Raw genomic sequence first — 25409 nt, forward strand, 5'->3', positions numbered from 1 at the left:
GGCCCGGCCTTCGGAGGGTCTTGGGCCGGGCGTGTGTCCCTCTGGGACCGGGCGTTCGGGCTGCTGCCCTCGGTTGCGAAGGTAGCACCGCACGCTCGAACCGCTTCTCCTCCGTAAACCCGATATTTTACAGCAGCTTTCCTCAGGCTTCGGCAGTAACCGGTTTCCCAAAACAAAACTGACAAAAGAGGAGATAAACAGCGTGGGGTGGGATAGCATAGAGTTGGAATATGGTTGTCATTTCTGAGTGCAAAAGGCTTCTCTTAAGGCCCCTAGAGAACTTGCGGTTATTGGGATGGGGAGGCATTCTGGAAGAAGAGCGCTAAAAATGGCCTCGTGGTGGCTCTCTGGGTGCTTCTGAGGTGTCCTTGAAGCGCATTCTCGGGGTCGGAGGGGCCCCGCTGCTCCTGCGCCCGGCGAAAGGCGTCCGCACTGGCAGACCTCGGCGATTCCCGACCTGCTGCCGGCTGGCCTTTCCTTCCCTTGTGGCTTGAGGGCCTCTAGCAGTGCAGGAAAAGCTCGTGCATTCCTGCCAATCCCGTGAGATCTGCAGTCATCCACATCAGACTAGGAAACTTGAGTATTGGGCATTTTGTCCCATCTCACAGCTAATACCGACAGGGATTTGGCCAAATCTGTTTGACACAACCCCATCCCCTCATTTTACTACGAAAACATTTAAAACGTACAGAAAAGTTAAATTTTACAGTGAACACCCATATACCCACCGCCTAGATTTTATGATTAACGTTGGACTAAAACCGGTTTATCACATCGTCATCCATCCATCTCTCCATCCTTCACCGCATTTCCAAGTGAATACCCAAAGACTACCCAAACCAGAAAACCCCGGCCTGGATTAGGTTCTGGGAGGAGAGATGTTATTGGACCTCAGTGAAAAGCCGCAGCCCTGGGCCTGCTTTATGTACTTTGCTTAAAGTTTGCAAAATTCCATAAATCTGAAAATTACTGTCAATTATGTAAGATGAAGATCACTTCAAAGCATGATTTTCAAAAATAATAAAAGATAGGGGAAAGTCCCCATTTTTTGACTAAAACTTAGTTTAGTTCCATGTTTTATATTCTAAATAAAATAGTTGCATGCAAGGTTAACCATTGGCGTAATGACAATTTTTTGGAGCTCCTCGCTGCGGAGGATCCCATCAGCTGCACGCTGTCTTCCTAGGAGATAATTTCTCAGATCCCCTGAATAGGGGAAGAATATGAAGCAAACAGAAATAGGAAGGATTTATTATTATTATTTTGAAGAAAAAACAATCACCAAAAGGACTTGAGACGTAGTTACAGGAAAACCCAAGAGGCCCTGCCCGCAGGGTGAGTGTGCAGGGAGCTCGTCTTCGGGTGGGCCTGGGGGACGCGCGCGACGGCTTGAAGGCCTCCATGCTGGGGGCGGTCGGCCTGGGCCTCGGCAGCCACCGAGGAAGAGAAGGAGGAGGAGGAGGAGCAGTAAGACAGCCCCAGTGGGAGGCCGAGGTGTGCCCGTCGGCCCGCCCTCCTCGCGCAGCCTCCGGCACCGCGGCGAGGCCGCAGGCCGCGCCTGCTCCTCCAGCCCCGCCGCCGGGGAGGGGTTTCCCGGGACGATCCGGCCCCTTTCATCCAGGAAGTGAAAGCGACGTCGGGGTCAATGAAAACAAACCGGGAGCCCGGGGGGAAGGAAGGCAGGCGTGGAGGAGGGAACGCCGGGGTGTGGGAGGGAGCAGCCGGGCCGCGGAAGCGCGAGCAGGAGGCCGGCGCGGTCGCGTTTTTGTCGCGGTAGCGGTCGCGGCCGCCGAGGCTCGCCCGGGGATGTCTGAGCCCGCGCCTCGCGGCCCCCGAGCTCCAGGCGGCGCCCGCCGTCCCAGCCTCTAAGGGCCGCCACGTACCGGCGGCGCGCGCGGGCTGAGGGCGGCTTAGTGCCGGCGGGGGGCGCCCGGGGAGGGGGCGCGGGCGGGCCGGGAGGGGCCGCCTCAGGCTCCGCGCCTTCCCCAGCACCGCGGCCGGCGCCGGGCCAGGAGGATGCGCGGTGCGTGGCTCTGAAGCATGGAGGGGGTTCTGTACAAGTGGACCAACTATCTCACAGGTATGAGGGCTCGGGGGCTCCTGGGGGAGCGGAGGGCTTGGCGGGGATTAGGCAGGGAGGCTGCAGAGAAGGCGAGTCAGGCTCCGGCTACCTCCCCCTGGCCCGTGGTGACCCTCATAAGCGAATCCGCTCTACAGGGTTCCGGGGTTTAATCCCTCTCCGGGTCCCTAGTAGAGCTTGTCTGGCCTCTGCTGGGGAGGGTTCGAGACTGCGCACCTTCCTGAGGGTGGGAAGTGCACCTGACTACTTCTTCGCTGTGTAATAATACTTCTGTTTGCCTCCTATAGCCTCCGGAACAATTCCCAGTGACCCTACCTGTGTTTGTTGCACTCTCCACCCTTATTCATACTTACTATTAAGCATTTTGTTAATAATGGAGTTGTAGGAGTATCGGACTGGAATAGACCCTTTAAGATAAAGATTTACTTTTAAGAAATCTTTTAATTTCCTTAACAACACTGTTTATTTTTTAAAAGTTCCCTTGCTAAAGTTGTTCTAGCTTGGCAAGCATGATTTTGGAAGCTTTCTCCAGATAGTATTCTCTTAGCGATGATCAATGAGGTATCTTTACGTTTGAGAATTCAGGTAATGTGTGAGAAATAGTTGAAGAAATGCATTACACAGAAGGGGAGCAGACAAGTAGGTTTCACGCATGAAGTGGCTTGGAAAGAACTCCAAAAAGTTAGGTGTTTCTGTAGAAATGAGAGACCAGCAAGGAAGGGGCCCCCTTCCATGACACTGACAGCCTTATTAAAAGCTCTTGAAATCTGAGTTGTAGTCGAATCTCTGCCATCAACCAACAGTAAAGACAAAGAATTTATGCTTTCAGGATCTCAGTTTGATGAGGCCAGGGTGATCAACTATTTTATCGTGGAGGTACCTTCCAACTCGAGAATTCTATGATTTCACCAAATTAGAGGAAGAAGAATGGGTTTAAAATAAATTTGAATAGTAAACAGATTTTTTGTTCCAGTGTAATAGTCAGATCTTGGCTTGCTGAGCACTTATTCACTCTGCCAAAAGTATTGAACCCCTTAGTAATTGTATGATACACTCAACTTGTGTCCACCTGACCTTGTACAAAATCTGCACAGAAATGCTTTAAGGCATTAAGCGCTGAGCTACAGTTGCCCCTGGTTTTTGATTAATTACACTGCGAAAGCCAGATTTATAGCAGCAAATGGTTTAACATTTATGATATGCCTATGTTTTATTCTAACTAAAAAGTCAGACAGTTTATTTCTACAAATGACATGTTTTAACAGTACCATTTAAAAAGTAAGACAAATTTGTTTTATTAAGCATTTTCATATGGATGGTTGTGAGAGCACAGTTTTACTGTTTGATTGAGGGAAAGTGTTAACTGTGAGACAGTGGCTTCTGTGCTTTGAGATGCAAATAATCACCTCTTTGGAAAGTTCTTAAGCGCTGTGTTCTGGGAGGTCATGCCTGAGGAACCATTATGCATACCCCTGGGCAATGGACGATTACTGAGATGAGTCATAATTTAAGACTTGTGGTGAAACTTGGTCTTGGTGGGGAGATTTTCTCATCTCCTAAGGTACTGAGTACCATCGGTTGAGTTTTTAACCATATGTGCTTTAGATTTTAGTCGTCTCCACAGTGCATTTAGTTAGCTTCTAGTATGCAGTGTAGAAACCTGCTGAAATGAAATCTTTTGTTTGGAAGAATTCTATTTTTAAAATTTAAATTAGGCTTGAGGGCATGCTGATTATTAATTTTAGTTCATCTTAGGTCTTAAGGATGAGCAGATATTCATATTAAGTGATCTTTAAGGAACCTTTCAGTGTAATTATACTGTTTTTTGAGAATCCTTGGTAGAGAATAAGGATTTCAGTAACAGTAGTTTGAGATAAAAAGAACGTGTTTTTTAAAAAAAGAATTTTATAAAGGGAATACCTATGAATCTTTCACAGGTACAGCCCTCTATTATATAAATGTGTGAGTCAATTAGAGATTGTTTCATTAAGTATTGCTTCAAAAAGGTGTGTAGAGATAATTAACAGGCTTGATTAGATTAATACATTTCAACCACACTCACCTTTCACATTGCTACAAATCCTAAATGAATCATTTTGTTCAATATTTGTTTTAAATAGATATTGAATTGCAATAATACAGGCTTGTAAAATCATAATTTGCCCTATAGGCACGTTGGACCACCACACCCTGCTTATAATTTGTTTGCCAACGTAAATTAGTGTTTGGAAAGATAATGTTTTTATCATTTCTATGCATGCTCAATACAGTATACTCTCATCGATGTACTGCATGTTTATACTGTAATGGATAACATACAATATCTCACTTTATACAGTACATTTATTTATTGTCACTTGAGAAATAGATTTTTTTGCCACCTGTTATGTGCCAGGCACCATTCTAGTGGCTGGGAATGCAGCCATGAACAAGATAAAGTCCAGGTACCAAAAAAACTTCTAAGTTTTTTTGTTGCTTTTTGTTTGTTTATTTGTTTTGCTAGGTCTCATTAGGGAATATTATAATGTTTCATAAAAATTAGTTTTCCAGGAGTATGAGACTTGCTTGTTTTTATTTATTTATTTATTTATTTGAGACAGAGTCTCACTTTGTTGCCCAGGCTAGAGTGAGTGCCATGGCGTCAGCCTAGCTCACAGCAACCTCAAACTCCTGGGCTCAAGCAATCCTGCTGCCTCAGCCTCCTGAGTAGCTGGGACTACAGGCATGTGCCACCATGCCCGGCTAATTTTTTCTCTATATATTAGTTGGCTAATTAATTTCTTTCTATTTATAGTAGAGATGGGGTCTCGCTCTTGCTCAGGCTGGTTTCAAACTCCTGACCTTGAGCGATCCGCCTGCTTCGGCCTCCCAGAGTGCTAGGATTACAGGCGTGAGCCACCAGCCAGCTGCTTGTTTTTATTTAGATTATTTTGGACATGTATCTTTCTGGACTGTATTATGGTATTCTCTGTAGTCTTAAAATGTGCAAAGTAAAATTTAACCTTTTTATGATGACTCAGTGTTGTCATTTCAAAAGTGTTACGGGTAAAGCCTTTTGGGGAGGTAAGTCCTAGGTCTGTATCAAGGTGTAAGAATGGTTGATTTGCCCGTCTACCCTGAATTGGTACTCTCTGGCCCTGGAAAAAACTAATTAATCATATAGCAGGCTATGGCTAAAGTGATTAGGATTTGAACACCCACAGTTTAAAAGGTGGTACATTTTAGCCTGGAACACTTATACTGAATTGTGATTTAATAGTCATGAAATTGTTAAGGACAGTTACACGACCTCCAGCATGGTCACCATGTTATTAGTCAATGAGCTCTTGTAAATCAGTGACATATTTGTTTCAGGGAACACCAAATTTGACTTTCACGATGAATGGGAGTTGGGCATCAAGGAAAGCCATTATCATGGTCACCAGCTTTGCCTTGGAGCCAAATCTGTGATAGTCACTGAATAAATATCAATTAATTGAATGATTGCAGTTTCTAGCCTTTCTGCCCTAGTGGTGCAGTTGTAGTGAAGGGAAGGGTGGGGTGGCCTGGGCAATCTATGTTACCAGGGATGAATCTATATCTACCAGGTATGAAGCTTCTATGCGTAAGATAAATTCATTTAGCACTTACTGTATTCAAGGGTATTTGGCTTAGACAACATGTATTTTATAGGAGTAGAGGAAGGTCACATTGCAGAATTTAGAGGATCAGGTGACACCTGAGAGATCGTCTTGTTCAACCATCTCATTTTGGAGACAGGGATTTTTAGAGATTCACTGAAATGAAAAGATTTCCCCAGGTTATGGTTATCCAATTAAAGAATGATTAAATAGAGTTGGAGCCAGAATCCCTGTTTTCTGTTGCTTTTTCCATTACAACATAACGGAAAAGAGGACAGTTATGTTATACATACCCTGTGTAGGACTATTACTGAGGATGGGGCTTAAAGGGTGGTTAATGAGAAGGTTGTGAGCCAGAAGAAAAGTATTACTCCCCATATTTATATTGAGCTAGAGGTTTCTCCAGAAATCTTTCCCAACAAAGTAGAGATTGAGAACATTTTATGTAAGGTTTGGCCATTAAAAATTTCATTGTCAGAATGTTATTTGAGAGCCAAGAAATAATGTGATGGCAGGTTTTGAAATCACAGTTTTCTATGTGATAAAACTAATTTCTTTCCATATTAACCTTTGTTGTTTATGATCCTTGCAGGTTGGCAGCCTCGTTGGTTTGTTTTAGACAATGGAATCCTATCCTACTATGATTCACAGGATGATGTTTGCAAAGGGAGCAAAGGAAGTATAAAGATGGCAGTTTGTGAAATTAAAGGTAAGTGCATATATGGAATTGTGGGAATTTGAGGTAAAGGGTTCTTCAGTATACTCCAGAAGAGAAAAACAGCATTTATAACCACATGGGGATCTTTTAGTACCATTTATTAGAGTGGCATTTAGCATTGTTAAACATTATTTTTGGTAATTCTATCTCTATAGATATACTTTGAATTGAAATTCAAAATACTTGGAGACCCAGACTTGTGGGGGGAGAGGGGGAAGGGCATTTATTGAAACTTTAAAATCTGTACCCCCATAATATGCCAAAATAATAAAAAAAAATACTTGTGCTAGTCTTCCAATTTGGACTTGACTAACAGTTTCTTGTGGATACCGCTTTAGTATCTATGTTGAGTCTACAAGCATTCTGTTAATATTTTGTTCTCATTGTAGAAAGGTATTGTAACCATTGGAAGTCAAGCTCTAAAGATGATGGGGCCAGTTCTGTAGGGTTTTGATAAAGTATGAAGTCAGAGTCAGAAACTGGTTCTTTGCTGAATTTAGAGATAAGCTCTTCTAGGTGATAGAGTTGGCTTCCTTTTCTTTGAAAAGGGGAGAAATAAAATAATAGGTCATGCTGTAATTTTCATGAAGAAGATTTCATGGACCATTGATTCATTTGTATGTGTGATTGGGGTGTGTGGGGTAGAGGTAGGTAGAGTGAAATCAGATAAAATGATAATGAGCTGTATTGAATTTTTCTTCAAAGAGAATTTAAAGAAAAACTAGAGCACCAGAGGAATAAATGTTAAACTCCCTTTAGGCCTTTCTCATTTTTCCTCTGTAGCTTGAATATTTGTGAAGGATAGTTTTTTTGACATGGTGATCTCCTTGGCCATAGCTACCAAATACTTCATGTTACTGCTGTATGCATTTTCTTTTTTTTTTTTTTTTTTTTTGTGACAGAGTCTCACTTTGTTGTCCAGGCTAGAGTGAGTGCCGTGGCGTCAGCCTAGCTCACAGCAACCTCAAACTCCTGGGCTTGAGTGATCCTTCTGCCTCAGCCTCCCGAGTAGCTGGGACTACAGGCATGCGCCACCATGCCCGGCTAATTTTTATATATATATCAGTTGGCCAATTAATTTCTTTCTATTTATAGTAGAGACGGGGTCTCGCTCTTGCTCAGGCTGGTTTTGAACTCCTGACCTTGAGCAATCCGCCCGCCTCGGCCTCCCAAGAGCTAGGATTACAGGTGTGAGCCACAGCGCCCGGCCTGTATGCATTTTCTTATTTAAATTAAACCAAAGCAGGAGCTAATGTGTTGTGCTGCATTTTCCAGGGCTGGATTACTCTTTTTGTGTGATTTTGTGGTAGTTCTTAGTAAGATTTAGCTATGTAGACAAAAGAGAATTTCTGCTTTGGTTGCACATTCTTTAGTTATATGTCTAGTTCTTCACCTTCATCTCAGATTTGCCATCACTAAGACTCTATCTATAGCAGTGATTCTCTACTTAGGGTAGATCAGTGTCATCCGGGAAGCTTTCTCCACACTACACCTGCCTGCCAGGTGATTGTGTCATGTCTCCTTTAGTAGTGAATTACTGCTGCTCTAATGGAAAGGAGTCAAGGCTGTATAAGACTTAGATACACTTTAACCTGGTATATTCTTACTTGCATGTTCTCTAAAATATATGGAGCATAATTGTTTTTTATTTTTAATAAGCATACCAAAACATGTACCAATAACCACTGTCTTTCAATGTACTAATTTTGGGGGTTTATGTAATCATTTTTAACTATACTGTCCTCACCCAAAATATTTCAGAACTCTTTTTGGAATTGCCTTATGAACCAGTTTATAAATCACACAAGAAAAGCACATTCAAGACATTAGTTTTTAATTTTTTTAAAAAAAGTGATAGTTTTATCTCATCTTATTCTCAAATTTAATTCTAAATGAAATTTGGTCAGAAATCAAAGCTACATTCAAAGTTTAAAGATTTGCCAACCTTGAGGATATTTAAAAGATAGCTGCAGAATTCTAAGGCAGTTCCAAATGGTTTCTAGGCATGGCAGCATCTTTTTATGTTGTTGTTTAATTGTTTTATCAAAGAAAATACAGAAAAGGGCATACATTTTAAATACCATTCAGCTTGAAGAATGTTTACAAAGTGAAAACATTGTGTAAATACTACCCAGCTTAATAATTAGAATATTATCAGCATCTCAGAAGCCTCTCCCTCAAGTCCCCTCAGCCACTAATCTCCCAGAAGATCACCATTAATCTGACTTTTATCACCATAGATAAGTGTTGTCTGCTTTTGAACATTTTATAAATGGAATTATTTAGTATTTTCTTTTGTGTCTGGCTTCTTTTACTCAACATTATGTTTACAAAATTTATCTATGTTGTTCTGTGTAACAGACAACAGTTCAGTCATTTTCATTGTTGTGTAGTATTCTGTTGTGTGAATATCCTAAAATTTGGTTATCCATTCTAGTATTAGCAATTAGGAATAAAGAGTTACTCTTATAGCTTTTGTATTTCAGTTGTTTTATTCTAGCCTAGAAGTCCTTTTCAGCCATTATTCATTGTTGCATGGTTATATCTTTCAGTGTCTACACCCAAGAATGGCCCATATAAGTAGAATAATAAGATAGCCAAGCTTCTGTGGTACTTATTTTCACAATACACTGAGCTTCTGGTCAGTATTTTTAGTTATTCATTGTCCAAGTTAGGCTTTCTGCCAGACTTTTTGGGTTCCTCATAATCTGGCTCCACCCAGCTTGACCATTCATGAATACAAATTACTTTGCAGTACAACACCAGGTTCCATTTAGGCTTGTTTCCTGATATCCTTAGTACATTCTGTGTTTATTTCCTCATCTAGGCATTTTCTCACGCATTTTTTTCCTTAACCAAATCCCATTATCATCAAATCCTTCTTGAAGCCTTTTTAATTTCCTGCCTTTTCTTACTTTCTCTCATAATAACTCATGAAATCTCTGCACCAAAGAATTCAGCAATTTGTGTTCTGATTATTTTTGGTGTGTCAGTGTGTTTCCTTGGTTAAATTGTCAGCTCTATAAAAGCAACGGCATCATATTTCTTCCCCTATATCTTCCCCTCTACTAGCACTGCTTTGAGCTGAGTTAAATACTTTTTGATTAATGACAGCTTAGTATAAATTTTGTTTTAAAACAAAGATTTGGGATTGGCTTACCATAATTCTTAATTCTCTTTTGTCAGAGTATCAACAGGTGTGTGGTAGAAAAGGTGAAGGTCTTCAAAATACAAATGCCTTCCAAGTGATGATGGTATACTCCATAATTATGGGCATATCATAGAGTTATTGTTCTAATGGAAGGTGACTATAGTTACCATTTATTGCACTACTTCTATATGCAGACACTATCGTAGGCTTAGGGGATATGAAAACATAGACTCCAATTTCAAGAACATGAGTAAAAAATGTATGATAGTGTGATATTCATTGCATTTGCATTTAAGGTAGGTTAGGTGACCCCAAAGGAGGGTCTAACTTCTCAGTAGTTAATTCCTCCCTGTTTTCTCTTGTATATGTTGCCATTGCTTTGGCACCATTGTCTCCCTGGATCTGTGTGAGATGGTGATTTGGAGGGAGCTGCTGGGTGGCCCCTTAGGGAGTGGTACTGCCTGTGTCATGTATCACAGTTTGTTGTTTTAGGTGTGCGAAGCATCTAATACTGTGTAAGAGTGATGATTTGATTCTCCTGAATTACTTAAGTCTATAACTATATTTCTCCTTTGTTTATCATCATAGTCCATTCAGCAGACAACACAAGAATGGAATTAATCATTCCAGGAGAGCAGCATTTCTACATGAAGGCAGTGAATGCAGCTGAAAGACAGAGGTGGCTGGTTGCTCTGGGAAGCTCCAAAGCATGTTTGACTGATACTAGGACTAAAAAAGAAAAAGGTAACTATAAATTTTTCCCTTGTGGTATCAGCTTTCTTAAACATAAATATAAATTGTCCTGTCTGCTTTTCGTAATCTATTCCAAGGAGATAATTCAAACTAGAAGAAGAGTTACATAAATAGGTCTTCATCATAAAAAATTTGTAAACGGTATAGTTTAGGGGAATGGTTCAACAAACCCATGCTTTCATAGGCTGATATGTTATGTAGCTAGTAAAATGTTTATAAGAAATTTTAATGTGAGCAAATGCCCAAGCTTAAATAATCATTCAGAAAAGCAAGAATCAAAATTACATATAGTATAAGTATTCATTGGCTGGCTCAGGAAAGAATGTAAGAGTTGGTCAAGTTGTTACCTTTGGAAGTGGAATTTGTGGGAAGGAGACTCACTTTTCACTGAATATCCTTTGAAACCTTTTGACTTTACCATGTACATATATTGCCAATTCAAAAGGATTTATTAAAAAAAAATAAAAGCAAAGCAAATGATTTTTGGTATTAGTTCAACTATATGCAGATATAATGTGAAAATAATGACAGTATTTATATCATGATAGTGAGATTGCAGTTTATCTTCATTTGTTTTCTGTTGCCATAATATAAAGTACCTGAGACTGTGTAACCAGGTTTGGCTCATGGCTCTGGAGGCTGGAAGTTCAAGATCAGGTGGCTGCATCTAATCAGCTTCTGGTGAGGGCCTTAAGCTGCATGATGATGTGGCAGAGAATTGGAAGGGGAAGCAGGTGTGTGCAAAAAGAGATCAAACATGTGAGGCAGCCTCATTTTATAACAACCCACTCTTGAGGTAACTAATTTGATACCAAAAGAGAACTCACTCACTCATTTGAGAAAAGCATTAATCCCTCTTAATGACCAGTCACTCCTTAAAAGTATCACCTCTCAACACTGCCATATCGGGGACCAAGCCTCAGCATGAGTTTGGACAAACCTTAGTCATACCATGGCACCGTTGTCTGATTTTTTTTTCCCCTATATTTTTTTCCATTTCCCAAAATTTTTCACCAAGTATGTATTACTTGTGTAATTAAACAACAGGCCAGGTGTGGTGGTTCACACCTGTAATCTCAGCACTTTGGGAAGCTGAAGGAGGAGGATCACTTGAGGCCAAGAGTTTGACACCAGCTTGAGCAACATAGGGAGACCCCATTGTCAAAAAAATTTTTTAAAAATTAGCTGTGTGTGGTGGTGTGCACTTGGGGTCCCAGCTACTCAGGAGGCTGAAGCAGCAGGATCGCTTGAGCCCAGGAGTTTGAGGTTTCAGTGAGCTATGATGATGCCACTGCAGTCTAGCCTGGGTGAAAGAGGGAGATCCTGTTCCCCCCCCCCAAAAAAATATATATATGTATATTTAATTAGTAGAAGCAACTAAATTGTGGGTAGTGGAGGCTAAGGATTGAATTTATAACAATTTTTGAGTATATGAAAGAACATCATAGTATGGCTAAGGTTAGGATGAGAAGGAATGGAGATTAACAGTATTTACAATAGCTAAAAGGTGGAAACAACCCAAATGTCCATATAAACAAAATGTGGTATATACATAAAATGGAATTATTCAGCCTTAAAAAGGAAGGAAATTCTGACACGTAATAAAGGGGATGAACCTGGTAGACATTATGCTAAATGAAATAAGCCAATCACAAAAGGACAAATATTCTAAGATTCTACTTTTATGAAATACCCGAAATAGTCAGATTTATACAGATAGAAAATAGAATGGTGGTTGCCACGGCCTAGGGAGAGGAAGGAACAGGGTTAGTGTTTAGCAGGTATAGAGTTTCAGTTGGGGAAGGTGAAAAAATTCTGGAGATGGATAGTGGTGATGATTGTACAACAATGTGAATGTACTTAATGCTACCTTTTTAAGTATGTACGTAAAAGTGGTTAAAATGGTAAATTTTATGTTATGTAAATTTTACCATAGTTTAAGAAAAAAAAAAGGAATGGTCTTAAATTTGCACAGGAATCAATTTAGTTTAGATCAAATGGGCAGATAGAGCTGCTTTTTTTGGTCAACTCTAGTGAATGTGTCTTTGTGGCTAAAACCGGAGAGCATCACCACTGGCCTGGCCCATGGGGTATGGAAAAACACCAGGAATCTATTACATGTTTTATTTTGTATAGCTAGTATTTTTAGTTTAAAAGGTATTGGCCTATGCGTGGCTTACATTATGGCTGTATGTTTGTCTGGAGATATTAAAGAGAAGAAAGTATGCTCTTAAAATTCTTAAAACAGTATAATGTGAAAATGAAGCTGTGAAAGGAACAGAAGAAAAAGGAATGTTTATATACAATAGTTTTAATTACATACAAATTAAAAACTTCTGTATGCCAAAATATACAATAAAGAAAACTGACAGGGAGCCAACAGATCTGGAAAAGCATTTGTAGTATATAGGATCGAGGAAAGATTTCAATCTTTAATGTTTAAAAACTTTTACAAATTATCAATTTATATATTGTTAAGAGGAAAAACAAAGTGCTGGGATTACAGGTGTGAGCCACCATATCTGGCCTGTTTTTTAATTATAAAAGTAATACATACTCAATGAAAAATTTGAGGAAATGGAAAAAAATGTATGAAGGACAAAAAAAAAAGCCAATTCACAAAAGAAACACGGGTACTTTTCAAATGTAAGTGGAATGGTAGTGGAATGGAAATATCCTGTATAAAACATTCAGTGCTCATCATTTTGTCTCTGGAAATTACCTGGACTTCATGGCAGACATATGACTTAATTTTTTTCCATTTATCTAAAGGGAAGTGTTTCCTTAGGGCTCTTGTCATCTTATTTCTGAGATCTTACATCTCTTTAAGCTATAGGTATTTATATTTATTGCCTTTTTAAATGATTACATTTCATTATATTACCCAAAGAATATGAAAATGATCTAATTGGATGTTTATATATATGTTCCTTTCAGAAATAAGTGAAACCAGTGAGTCTCTGAAAACCAAAATGTCTGAACTTCGCCTCTACTGTGACCTCCTAATGCAGCAAGTTCACACGATCCAGGAATTTGTTCACCATGATGAGAATCATTCATCTCCCAGCGTAGAGGTATAAAAGAGGATCTCTTCACATCTGGTTATGCTTTGTAGTGCACTGGGCAGGGAGCAGGGGGTCCCTAGTCATCCCATAAGATGGCAGGGAAGCATTTTCACCTTGAGTTTTTTTCATCTATTCTGGGTTCTGCCTATTGTAGACTGTCTGCCTACATTAACCTGTAGCCAGAGTAAAGCATGAAGCAGCACATTTCTCCAGGGATTAGGGCCTGTCTTTGCAGCCACTCTGATAATTTGGAGGTTGGAATAGAGAAGAAGCATTCCAGGCTTTGTTCTCTAGGCTGACTGCATGAATTCACTGGACAACTGCTATTCTTTTCGGTAATAAGGTCCCAGCTTCAACTATTGAGAGTTGCTAGCTTACCTTTACGAAGTAACTTAAAATAAAATTCATCATGGAAGAATAGTGATGTAGGAATCAAAATTCAGATTAGCAGGATCAGGCTGTGAAATAGGCTTACTCTTTCTGGTCAAGTAGCAATAGTGAGCCCTCCTGCTCTCTAGGTGAAAGGCCAGCATGGTTCCTTGTCCCCTTTGGCCTGATTTTGTATAAGTGGGACAAGAAATCTTCTTGCCTGTCCTGTGACCTTCTCTTGGGGAGAAATCTTGTGTGAGGCAGGCTGAGTTTGGTTTGGGTTTTGGGTATGTTGAACCCTAAGGGCATTTAATTGTTTCACCACAAGCCCTCTGGAGGTAGGTGCTCTCACATTTGCCACAGTAGCTCAGTGACAGTGTCAGGCACCTAGGCTTGTTCCGTCCTTCCACTCTGCCATTCTTGGTGTTGGGTTTTTCTCTTAATGCTCCAACCTCCAGAGTGACTGCCAAGGTCACAAAGAGGCAGGAGGCAGTGGGGTGGCCAGGGTGGAGAGAGACCTTCTCAACTTGTCCTTGGTTTTAAATTAGGAACAAAAATCCCAGAAACTCTCCAATGAACTTCTCATCATCTTTTTGTCTGGCTCAAAGGAAACTAGAAAAAGGAGTATTTGACAAAGGGTCACAGGATAGCCATGACTGGCTTAGATCAGTCTATTCATCCCCCAGGGTTAGGGTACTTTGCTGTCCTAAACAAAATGGAGGTTTTGATTCTATCAGGAAAGAAGGGGGAGAATGGGTGTAGTGTAGACATGAATTGTAGTGCCACTGATTAATTCAGGGTATTCCACTGCTGTGATCCTTCAGAATTCTTATTTTATTTTATTTATTACTGTTTTAGAGACAGGGTCTTACTCTGTGTTGCCCAGGCTAGACTGCAGTGGTGCAGTCATTTAGCTCACTGCATCTTAGAAGTCTGGGCTCGGGTGTCTTGGAAGCCGGGACTCAGGCAATCCTTCCATCCTTCCACCTTAGTCTCTACAGTACCTGGCTAATTTTAAAATTTTTTACAGAGATAGGGTCTTGCTACGTTGCCAAAGCTTGTCTCGAATTCCTGGGCTCAAGTCATCCTCTTGTTTGGCCTCTCAAAGTGTGGGATTACAGGCATGAGCTGGGACACCCAGCCTACCTTCGGAATTCTTATAGATAGTTAGAAAATTATCATTAGGTTAGGTTTCTCTAAGAAATTTTTGTACATGACTTTTCAATATATTTGGTTTAAATGCAAAACTTATTTTTCTTGGAATCTAATTTCATAACATGTACCAAAGAGACAGACATTTCTTATTCTTGCATTAATTTAATTTTCTAAGGTAGTGTATTTTAAATAAATTGTGTATAACCTAGTAATATATCCACTGGAGATAATGTTTTATTACTTCATTATAAGGTTGTATATAATTCCATGTAGTTGTATCTGAGTCTGGTTAAATCTTTGTGTAATTTTTCAGAACATGAATGAAGCCTCTTCTCTGCTTAGTGCCACATGTAATACATTCATCACAACACTTGAGGAATGTGTGAAGATAGCGAATGCCAAGTTTAAACCTGAGATGTTTCAACTGCCCCATCCGGATCCCTTAGTTTCTCCTGTGTCACCTTCTCCTGTTCAGATGGTTGGTTCTTTTTTTTTTTTTTTGGTAGTGATACTGCATGTGGATTTTTTTGTTTGTTTATTTTGTTTTTATTTTTAAGGGTGGAAACAAGCAGCGGATGGGAAACAGTAAACAGGTTGAATTTTTTTGTTTGTACTGTTCTATATTGGAGCTTCTCAGCTGACCTCAGCACGTGTGCCAGTGTCCCGATCCCCTCCCCTTTGGAGGGGCTGTGCACAGGCTGCCCCTGAGCTGCTTTATCCTTTTACACCTGAGTCCAGGAAATTATCATGTATTGTGTGCGCTGGGACACAGAAAAGGTTGGGGAGTACTACTATACTCGGTGAAAACTTCACAATGGGGTGATGTTTTACCCACAATGGGGTATAATTAAGTAAATCATAAAATAAGTTGTAAGGAATTTGAAACACGTTCCAGTGGGAACAGTATTTTGTAGTCAGCATTTGGATTTGAACCCTCTGAGTAGGCAAGTTACTTAATCTCTGATCTTCAGTTTTCTTGTTTGTAAAATAAAAGGTCCTTACATAAGAATCTGATCTGCTTAATGTTAGGTGCTTAATGTTAGTTTCTCACCTCCTGATTGAACTACAAGTACTCTTTTTGCTGGTGGTGGTGGATTCATTGCCCTTTCTAAGCTAGTAAACTTGTTCTAGCATGCTGTAGGATGCTTGTAGGTGAGATAAGGTTTGATGAGACTTTAAATGTTTTTAATGTAAGTGTTTTTAGGAGCCCATCTGTATGAGGAAGTATGCTGCATGGCTATTGGTTTAGCCAAGGTGGTAGTATCGCTTGAGGCCTGAAGACTTACTTGTTTGAAGGATACAGTCTGACTTATTCCTAGGTTTTCTTAACCATCCAGCAAATTTAGTTATGTGAGAGTAAAGATTATTGCCTAAATCTATTTAGAGCATTATTTTCTAATCAATGTATGATGGACTAATAGTGTCCTCTGAGCCAGGTGTACCGTGAAAATGAATTTTATGGTCAGATTAGTTTGGAAGCTTTAGGTTATTTTAAATGAATAGAGTTTCTCTATTCTAATCTGATGGAGACTGATAGGACTTGTCTTAGCCTCGTTTATGCTGAAGTATATTATGAATTTCAGAGAGAGGTAGAGTACAGTGTTTCTGAAATTTGTTTGACAGTTGAATCATTTTTTTTTTTTTTTTTTTTTTTTTTTTTTTTTGAGACAGAGTCTCGCTTTGTTGCCTAGGCTAGAGTGAGTGCCGTGGCATCAGCCTAGCTCACAGCAACCTCAAACTCCTGGGCTCAAGCGATCCTTCTGTCTCAGCCTCCCGAGTAGCTGGGACTACAGGCATGAGCCACCATGCCCGGCTAATTTTTTCTATATATATTAGTTGGCCAATTAGTTTCTTTCTATTTATAGTAGAGACGGGGTCTCGCTCTTGCTCAGGCCGGCTTCGAACTCCCGACCTCGAGCGATCCGCCCGCCTCGGCCTCCCAGAGAGCTAGGATTACAGGCGTGAGCCACCGCGCCCGGCCTAAGCAAATTTCTTTTTTTTTTTTTTTTTTTTTGAGACAGAGTCTCGCTTTGTTGCCTAGGCTAGAGTGAGTGCCGTGGCATCAGCCTAGCTCACAGCAACCTCCAACTCCTGGGCTCAAGCAATCCTCCTGCCTCAGCCTCCCAAGTGGCTGGGACTACATGCATGCGCCACCATGCCGGGCTAATTTTTTCTATATATATTAGTTGGCCAATTAATTTCTGTCTATTTATAGTAGAGACAGGTCTCGCTCTTGCTCAGGCTGGTTTCGAACTCCTGACCTTGAGCAATCCGCCCGCCTCGGCCTCCCAGAGTGCTAGGATTACAGGCGTGAGCCACCGTGCCCGGCCTTGAATCATTTTTGAGTACCAACTCACAGGACTGTAGTGTTCATTAGAGCTCAGTTTGACAATGTTGCTTTTTAGAACAATTGTAGATACGCTATAAGCTGTTAAATAACATATATAGTTGAACAAAGAAACTAATATTTTGAGATAGATGTATAGTGCTATATTCCTGAGGTTGATATACAAGGGGCACACTTTTTTTAAAAAAATGAACTTTTTAGAGTCAAATGCAAATAAAAGCACCTTAGAACTGCCTTGGTTTTATATTGAATGTCTCAGGAAACACCTTGTGTAACAAATGCTCTGTTGTTCAGAGAAGTCATATGTGTATCTTATACATAAGAAACTATAATAATTGTCTTTTAAAAACCAAAACCCTTATCAGTAGAAAAATCACGGGAACTTGAGTTAATCTAGGAGATACTAGGGTATATTTTTCCTAGCTATGCCATTTAACTTGAAACAAAAAGCAAGAATTGTGGCTTATGGTAATTAGTTCTGGAGACAAACAGCATGGAAAGTAAGGTCAGACAGTCTTCATGGGTAAATCTTTTTTTTTTTTAAGAGTAACATGAGTTATTATTTATATGAAAAACATTTATATGAAGATAAAGCTAAAATATATGAGGGTTCTACAACTATTTTATCTGATCTGTATAACCACTTTATGTACCTAATCTCATTGAATTCATGTTAGAATAAACTTGTATTTTATTTCAAATCATCTGAAAGTTCAGACTATTATCATTTTGACCCACAGATTGAGTGATTATTGTATACTCAATGTTGTTGTTGGGTGAGTGATCCTAGAGGAAGTAATTTCTGTTAAAGCAGATGTTAATGTCCACTTGCATCTTAATGTTAATCATGTTAGATATTTTTAGACTATAAATTGGGTAAGTTATATCTGTTATTTGAACTGGGATTTCTCAGAGCAACTAGTGGCTCATGTTCCAAATATAGAAGGTGCTTACATAACATAAATATTAGACCTGGGCTTTTGAGACTCTTGGGCCCATGTATATAAAAGCAACTATCCCAAACCTTTAGTATAAACTTTGCTTTTTTGCTACCTTATTAAACTTTGAAATAATCTGTTTTACTTGGCTGCCTCTCTATTTTTTTTTTTTTTTTTTTTTTGAGTCAGAGTCTCATTTTGTTGCCCAGGCTAGAGTGAGTGCCGTGGTGTCAGCCAAGCTCACAGCAACCTCAAACTCCTGGGCTCAAGAGATCCTACTGCCTAAGCCTCCCGAGTAGCTGGGACTACAGGCATGTGCCACCATGCCTGGCTGTTTCTTTCTTTTTTTTTTTTATTAGTTGGCCAATTAATTTCTTTCTATTTATAGTAGAGATGGAGTCTTGCTCTTGCTCAGGCTGGTTTCGAACTCCTGACCTCGAGCAATCTGCCCGCCTCAGCCTCCCAGAGTGCTAGGATTACAGGCGTGAGCCATAGCGCCCGGCCTGCCTCTCTATTTTTTGATGGAGTAGTTGGATTTTCTAAATTATGTTTGGTATTTGTCATATTTATTAAATGCCCTGCTTAATTAGAGAGTTCTTTTTTTTTAAATGTACATTTTAGAAATCTGTTTGAGACTTAAGGTTCTTCTGAGTTCTTTAAATACTGGAATTATTAATACTGTCTTCCATGAAAACCGTACTTTAGAACATCTGTATCGGCTACCTGAATAATGAATGGTAAAGAGAAGCTTTGCTACCATACTCTACTGCTGCTCTTTAAAAGAGAGACATTTATTAGAATATTTTCGGGCTTGCTAGATACTCCTCTTTATCACAACAATGTGACTTTTGAATTACATACATACACTTTTTTTTATGTTTTTATACATACATATATGTGTATAAAATTTGGTTTTTACTATTGAGTAAAGAATCCAGCATGTTTTTGGTAGGTGCTGAGAAAGATTCTAATTAATGGTTATTAGAGAGGAGCTTGACATTGTGCTAATTATGTTACTTGAGTCTGTAAAAGAGAAACTTTTTGGCCAGGCACCTTTTTCTCTGACTAAATTTATGTTTGTTATGGTAATAATAAACTAGAGCTGCATGATTCTACTTGATATATGGATTATGCCATTTTTTTTTTTTTTAATTTCTAGATGAAACGTTCTGTCAGCCACCCTGGTTCTTGCACTTCAGAGAGGTAAAATAACCTTTTCTTTTGACCAAGTTCTCTCAGAATTAAACCTATTAGGGAAATTCTTTGGGCCTTTAACAAGAGTTATGGAATGTAAATTCTGTATGGGTAAGGTCTGGTTCTGATTTCCTCAGCCCTATATCTCTCAGTGTATGTATCTCTAAGGGCCTGGCCCAAGTAGGTAGTCAGTAAAGAAAAAATTAATGAATGAATTGACTAGCAAGGTAAGCACCTTGCCAGCTGTTGTATCTTTTTTAGATGTTTGAAATACAGTCATATGCTGCGTAATGACCTTTCAGTCAATGACAGCCGTCATATACAATGGTGGCCCTACAGGCCCTACCAAGATTATAATGCTGTATTTTTATTGTACTGTTTCTATGTTTAGATATGTTTAGCTACACAAATACTTACCATTATTTTACCAGTATTTTACACAAATACTTATCAGAGTATTCAATAGAGTAACCTGCTGTACAGGTTTGTAGCCTAGGAGCAATAGGCTATTCCATATAACCTGGGAGTGTAGTAGACTATACCAGCCAGGTTTGTGTAAGTCTGCTCTATGATGTTTGCACAATGACAAAATCATCTAAAGATGCATTTCTCAGAATGTATTTCTGTTGTTAAGAGATGCATGACTATTTCAAGTTATGGCTAAATAGAAATTTATTTTTAATATGTCAAGTCTCCACAGCTGAGGCGCATTTTACCTCAGCTTTTTATGGCATCATCTATTCATGCTGAGCTGTTGTTTTATTAAGAGAGAAAGATCCTGCTGAAAAGAGAGAAAACCACTTGATTTTTAAAATATCAACACGATTAAGAAATTTACTTTCTAGATAGATCTTTCCAATATCCCAGGTTGTTAAACCATTCTTTATTTTGTTAGGTAATATTCTTTTAAGATGTATGGTTGTCTTATTTGGTTCTTTGGAAAGTGATTTAATTGTAGTGACATTAGCATTTATTTCTGTACATTAAGATTGTTAAGTGCTGGGCCCTTATTGTTTTGTCATGTTTTTCCTTTCCCTGATGATTATGTAATCTTTGATGGAACCATCATGTGCTCAGAGGAGTTCAGGATGTATATATCTAACCCTGTCAAAGAATGAAGAAGTTCCATCAACCGAATTTTCCAGAAAAATGGAAGCTTTAATCAACCTTTGGCAAACTTTTGTTTTTACGATAGAAATTTTTCTATCCTTTCTAGATATTGAAGGAAGATATAGTAAGAATTTAAAAATTTTTTTCCTGATGAATCAAGGTTGTCATTAAGTATTGTAACATTGGGCTGTCATAAAATAGTAGGTGTGGTGTTGTTAGGTGGTGGTGATTTGCTTCTATGTTTAATTTTTTAGACTGATTTTTTTTAGTGGATATTTAAAAATAGTTTTTCTAGCATGCTCCCTAAACTTCTTGCCAATCCCCTTCAGTCTGCTAGTTTTGATCAGATATAGATTGACTTTAGATACATGCACTTGTGAAATCTTTAACTTTTAGTTTTCATGTATTTGTAAGCCATCTGATTTGCCTACTGTCTCCGTAGACCCTCTCCTGCAGAAGTCACACTTCTGCATTGTACCCCCTTTTCCATTTAGTTCAGTTCAGAGGCCATGTTCTCCAGGTTACCAGCTGGATTCTAAATGGGCTGACTTGCTTGTGATTTTACTTCTAAGTGAGTAGAACATTGCTAACATAGGACATTGGGTATAAGATTAGTTTTTTTTTTTTTTTTTTTCACTTAAAGAGAAGTCATTTAAAATTGAGTTCAGGGTGTTTTCATTTGTTTAAGGCTTTGCAGCTTAATGCTTTTTACTTAATTTGCAGGAGTAGCCACTCTGTAAAAGAACCAGTGTCTACATTTCACCGACTCTCTCAGCGACGCCGAAGAACCTACTCTGATACAGACTCTTGTAATGATACTCTCCTTGAAGACCCAGATAGTAAGTTATGGGTTCTGTCTCCTTCTTTGGCCTATTGAACAAAATCATTGTGAGGCTCTGTAATTTCTGGAAATGAAGTATACTGACATTGAACACTATATTTTGCTCTTGGATTTATTCCTTAATTCAGAGCTAAGCAAACAGCACACAATCAACAGAAGCTCATATATCCACTTACAAATAGCTTTATTATTAACTAAGACATGCGGAGGATTGCTTTGTAAATAGCATGTCTTAGAGAGATATATATCATAATCTTTTATTCCTACTACATTTGCATTTAAAAACATTGTAGAAGAAAGCATGAATTGTAAGTGGGATTCTAGGGGAAAATAAAGGCAAGTTCTATGTTCAAAATAAAAATCAGCATTTTGTTGCTTTACTTAAATACCTTGAAATGGCTAAGGAAAATAATTTTGTCTGATAGTAGTGGTAAATTATAATGGCATTCATTCTTATATCTCTTTCTCCCTTATTAAAGAGGCAGCATGCTATGATTGACTATTTTAGGAAAAGCTTTGTGATTTATGTTAAAAGTTTTATTTTTTTTCTTCAGAGAAAAAGCTTTGATAGCATGTTAGAATATCTAGTTAGACAGTAGTGACCATGATTTCCAGTGAACGTAACTATGGTTTTATTATTTTATCTCCATTAATAGACTTTTACTTTTCAAAGTTTTTTTTTTTTTCTAGAGATAGAGTCTCGCACTTGCTCAGGCTGGTCTTGAACTCTTGAGCTCAAGTGATCCTCCCGCCTCAGCCCCCAGAGTGCTGGGATTAGAGGCATGAACCACCACACCTGGCCCTCAAAGTCTTTACTATTTCCCATGAAGCATGTGGAATAGAAATTATGAACAGTTCCCAATAAGGAACAGATTTTGTTCTAAGAGCTGATTTGTAAGTCATTTGTTTGGAACACAGATTTTATTTCTGTTATGGAAATGACAGGATAAATGGTGGTTAGATTCTTCAGCTAGCCTAGGACAGCTCAGCTGATTCATGATATGGCTGAAATGGAACAAAACAATGGTGTTGCATTTCTGATATTTGAGTATATTGAAAACATTGATTAAGATAGAGTGGTTTTACTCAACCAGAAAGTTAAACATGTTTAATTAGAGGAGGGTATAGAGTTCATGCAGATGACTATGGTAAAAGGGACTTCTGGCCATTTTTAGAAGTTGATGGGAGTTTTTTTTGATGCCTTCCCCCTGCCTTTTTTTTTTTTTTTTACAAAACAAATAATCTGTTGGTATAGAACAGTACTCTATGCTCATTACCATCTTTGAGTTTGTGATAATGGGTAGAGAAATGAAGGAAGGAAAAAAGTTGAGAAAAGAGTAAGAGTAGGAAGGGCAAGAGAGAAACTTTCCTGGACCAATTGAGCAAGACCCAGAAGAGAAAAGGAGAAGAGGGTTAAAAAGGTTGGGTATGTGAAAAAAATGTTATCTGAGGCAGGTAATATAGATTCTGATTGTCCTTATTCTTTATGCCTTTTTCACATGACTCTTTTAATCCAGAGCTTATGAATTCTATATGCTGCCTTGTACTTTCCTTAGATGCTACTTTTTTTTCAAAGGGGATCATTTGTGATATCTAAATTATATATTTTTAAGCCAGCCATTTTTCTTTAGCTTTCTTCTCTTTTATAGTACCCTGGTCCTGAATTTTTGAAAACAATTTTTATAAGATCTAGGTGTATGTGCCTTATTATACTTAGCATTCCCCAGTTTAGCTGTTATGAACTGTAACAAAACTAGTCATGCACACACACACACACACACACACACACACACATACATACATATATGTATCTGTGCACACATATATATATCTCAGTTCTCTAGAACATCTTCAAATTGGCAAATGTAGGTTAGGTCCGAAGTTTTATCCTTAGATAATTTCTTTCTGTTTTTACTAAAGTTTAGTGTTTCAGTTAGTTGATAAGGCAGAGACTGAATTAGTGCTCTTCCTTAGAAAGTACGTGTTTTGCAATGGCAGTTTAGTTGAAAGTGTGTATCTGGAAATATTCTTATCCTTGTGAGATGCAACTGCTTCTATTTTTTATTAATAAGATTTAACAAAATTATGAAAGTAATAAATGATCATGGTATGCATGGTATGCATCAGATCATGGTATGCAAACAGTATGCATAAAAGTGCAACTGCTTTACAATAGGACTGTTCCAATATGTTTGGCTATGTTCACTTGGAGTTGCAGTGATAGTTCTATGAGTTGCATTCCAAATGGAATAATGGGATCTTTTAGTATGAGGTACCTTGGAAAGTCCTATATTGAAAGAGGAAGACCTGAATTTAGTCTCAGTACTGTTACCAATTGTGTAATCCTGGGTAAGGCAGCAACCTTTTTTGGTTCTTGGTTTCTTTGCCTAGAAACAAGGAGGATACTAAGCATTCACACAATAAGACTGAAAAAGCAATAGTTAATGATGAAAGATTCAATTCAATTCAGCAAATATTTGTGGTTTTAGCAATGAACAAAACAAAAATCTCTATTTCAGACAGCTTCATAATTTATATCATGAACTCTGAAGTTTTTCCTTATGACTGTCAATACTATAGGAGAAAAGTTAGGTTTTTCTCTGATATTAAACAAACAAAAAATTAGTGGAAGCTAAAGGAATTTCATGTCCCTGAATAAAAAATTGTAAATGTTCTTTCATAGGGGACTGGAGTTAATATTGATAGGATGTTTAACTTTTTAATCAATTACTTCATAGGACCTGTTCACTGTTCAAGAAATACACTTAATGGAGATTTGGCATCAGCAACCATTCCTGAAGAAAGCAGACTTCTGGCCAAAAAAAAATCTGAATCGGAAGATCCTCTTTCATCCTTCTCTTCCTGAAGAAACTGAAGTGTCCAACTTCCTCTAAGTATTGCTATGCAAAAGCTGCTGTAATAAACTATTGTTATAGGGAGTAGTTTTTCCCTTTATTTAGGATTTCTCTGCACTTTATAGAATGTTGTAAAACAAACAAATGAAAAAGCAACCCACATACTTTTGAAGTGTATTTTATCTTTATATAGTTTGTTTGCAAAAGTATTTTCCTAATAACTTCACAGTATGAATGTGCATCTCTCTCTCTCTTTTTTTCTTTTTTTTTAAAAAACAAATGATGGTGTAACATTTTGACATCCATAAGGACAAATGTAGATATTTTTCTAAAAAACTGTGAGGGACTGACAGCTTGGTCAGTGTATATTGTAGCTTATAAACATGAAATCTTACAAGGTTTCAGTTTGACAGAAGTGTGATACATGTAACTTGTGCCATGGACCAAATGGTCATTTTGCCCCAGCTAAAAATGAGTTATGATAGCAGCTTGATGGTGATTGTATTATATTCCTTTAATCAAAAAGGAAATACTTAATATTCTAAATATTTTTAGCCCAAATACTATGACATACTGAGCATTTTTAAACAACCATGTTGTACTGTCCTTCGTATGTGAAGTCGACACTACTGATTCGTTGGTACCAAATGTTGGGTTAAAGCATTTAATTTTTATTTATTTATTTTCTTGTTTTATCAAAAGATGATTGCATCCTAACTTACCAAATTTAAGAAGTGTATACATTGTTATTTACATTGTTCTAAAAAAGAGGTTGATGTGGTGACCTTGCTCACTTACACCAGAGACGTAAACAACTTTCAATGGAAGAGAATTTTAGTGCTTTTTTCTTAAAATAGACATTAAGCTGCTATTGTAAAATATTGTTTGCAGCTCTTTAGACTATCTAGAGACATTTTTATTTATGAATATTTATACAAAAAAGAAGGAATTCTGTCAAGGTGACTGCTCTACATCACTTGAGAATGGCATTATTTAATTAAAGAACAAATAGCATTTTTTGGTAGTACCTGTCCATACCTATTGTCAGTGTTTGCCTTGTAATCTGTTTTTTTGAATTCACTTTGGGGTGATGGTTTTGTCCACGGTTTTGGTCGAGGAGCACTTTAAACAAACTGGTTTAATGTTTTTAAGTTAATCATGTGTTTAATAAATACGTGGTTTTTGCATTCAAACTCATAATATAATGGATTGT

At 38.4% G+C, this 25409-nt stretch overlaps 1 protein-coding gene across 3 annotated transcripts; it reads left to right on the forward strand.

Annotated features, from left to right (window-relative positions):
* The first annotated feature begins 6 nt into the window (after positions 1–6).
* On the forward strand, positions 7–25392 carry PLEKHA3 (pleckstrin homology domain containing A3). Of its 3 annotated transcripts, none has more exons than XM_012785855.3 (8): positions 7–81; positions 6293–6409; positions 10158–10313; positions 13260–13396; positions 15225–15389; positions 19356–19399; positions 21224–21339; positions 24080–25392. In XM_012785855.3, exons 2-8 carry the CDS (start codon positions 6388–6390, stop codon positions 24205–24207), a joined length of 768 nt encoding a protein of 255 aa, XP_012641309.2. In that variant the 5' UTR covers positions 7–81; positions 6293–6387; the 3' UTR covers positions 24208–25392. The 3 variants fall into 3 exon arrangements, with proteins under 3 accessions (XP_012641309.2, XP_012641311.1, XP_012641310.1); XM_012785857.3 differs by lacking the exon at positions 7–81 and adding an exon at positions 1261–1335; XM_012785856.3 differs by lacking the exon at positions 7–81 and adding an exon at positions 1901–2080.
* Positions 25393–25409: the final 17 nt, after the last annotated feature.

This window comes from Microcebus murinus, chromosome 8 (genome assembly GCF_040939455.1).
Source record: "Microcebus murinus isolate Inina chromosome 8, M.murinus_Inina_mat1.0, whole genome shotgun sequence".
In the NCBI taxonomy this organism is placed as follows: domain Eukaryota; kingdom Metazoa; phylum Chordata; class Mammalia; order Primates; family Cheirogaleidae; genus Microcebus; species Microcebus murinus.

What these genes read in the sequence shown, in the direction of transcription:
- PLEKHA3 (XM_012785856.3), top strand. Translation starts at nt 2,041, where the DNA reads ATGGAGGGGGTTCTGTACAAGTGGACCAACTATCTCACAG. An exon ending in TAGGACTAAAAAAGAAAAAG is followed by an intron (nt 10,314 to 13,259) that starts GTAACTATAAAT and finishes TGTTCCTTTCAG; the next exon opens with AAATAAGTGAAACCAGTGAG. An exon ending in CACCTTCTCCTGTTCAGATG is followed by an intron (nt 15,390 to 19,355) that starts GTTGGTTCTTTT and finishes TTTAATTTCTAG; the next exon opens with ATGAAACGTTCTGTCAGCCA.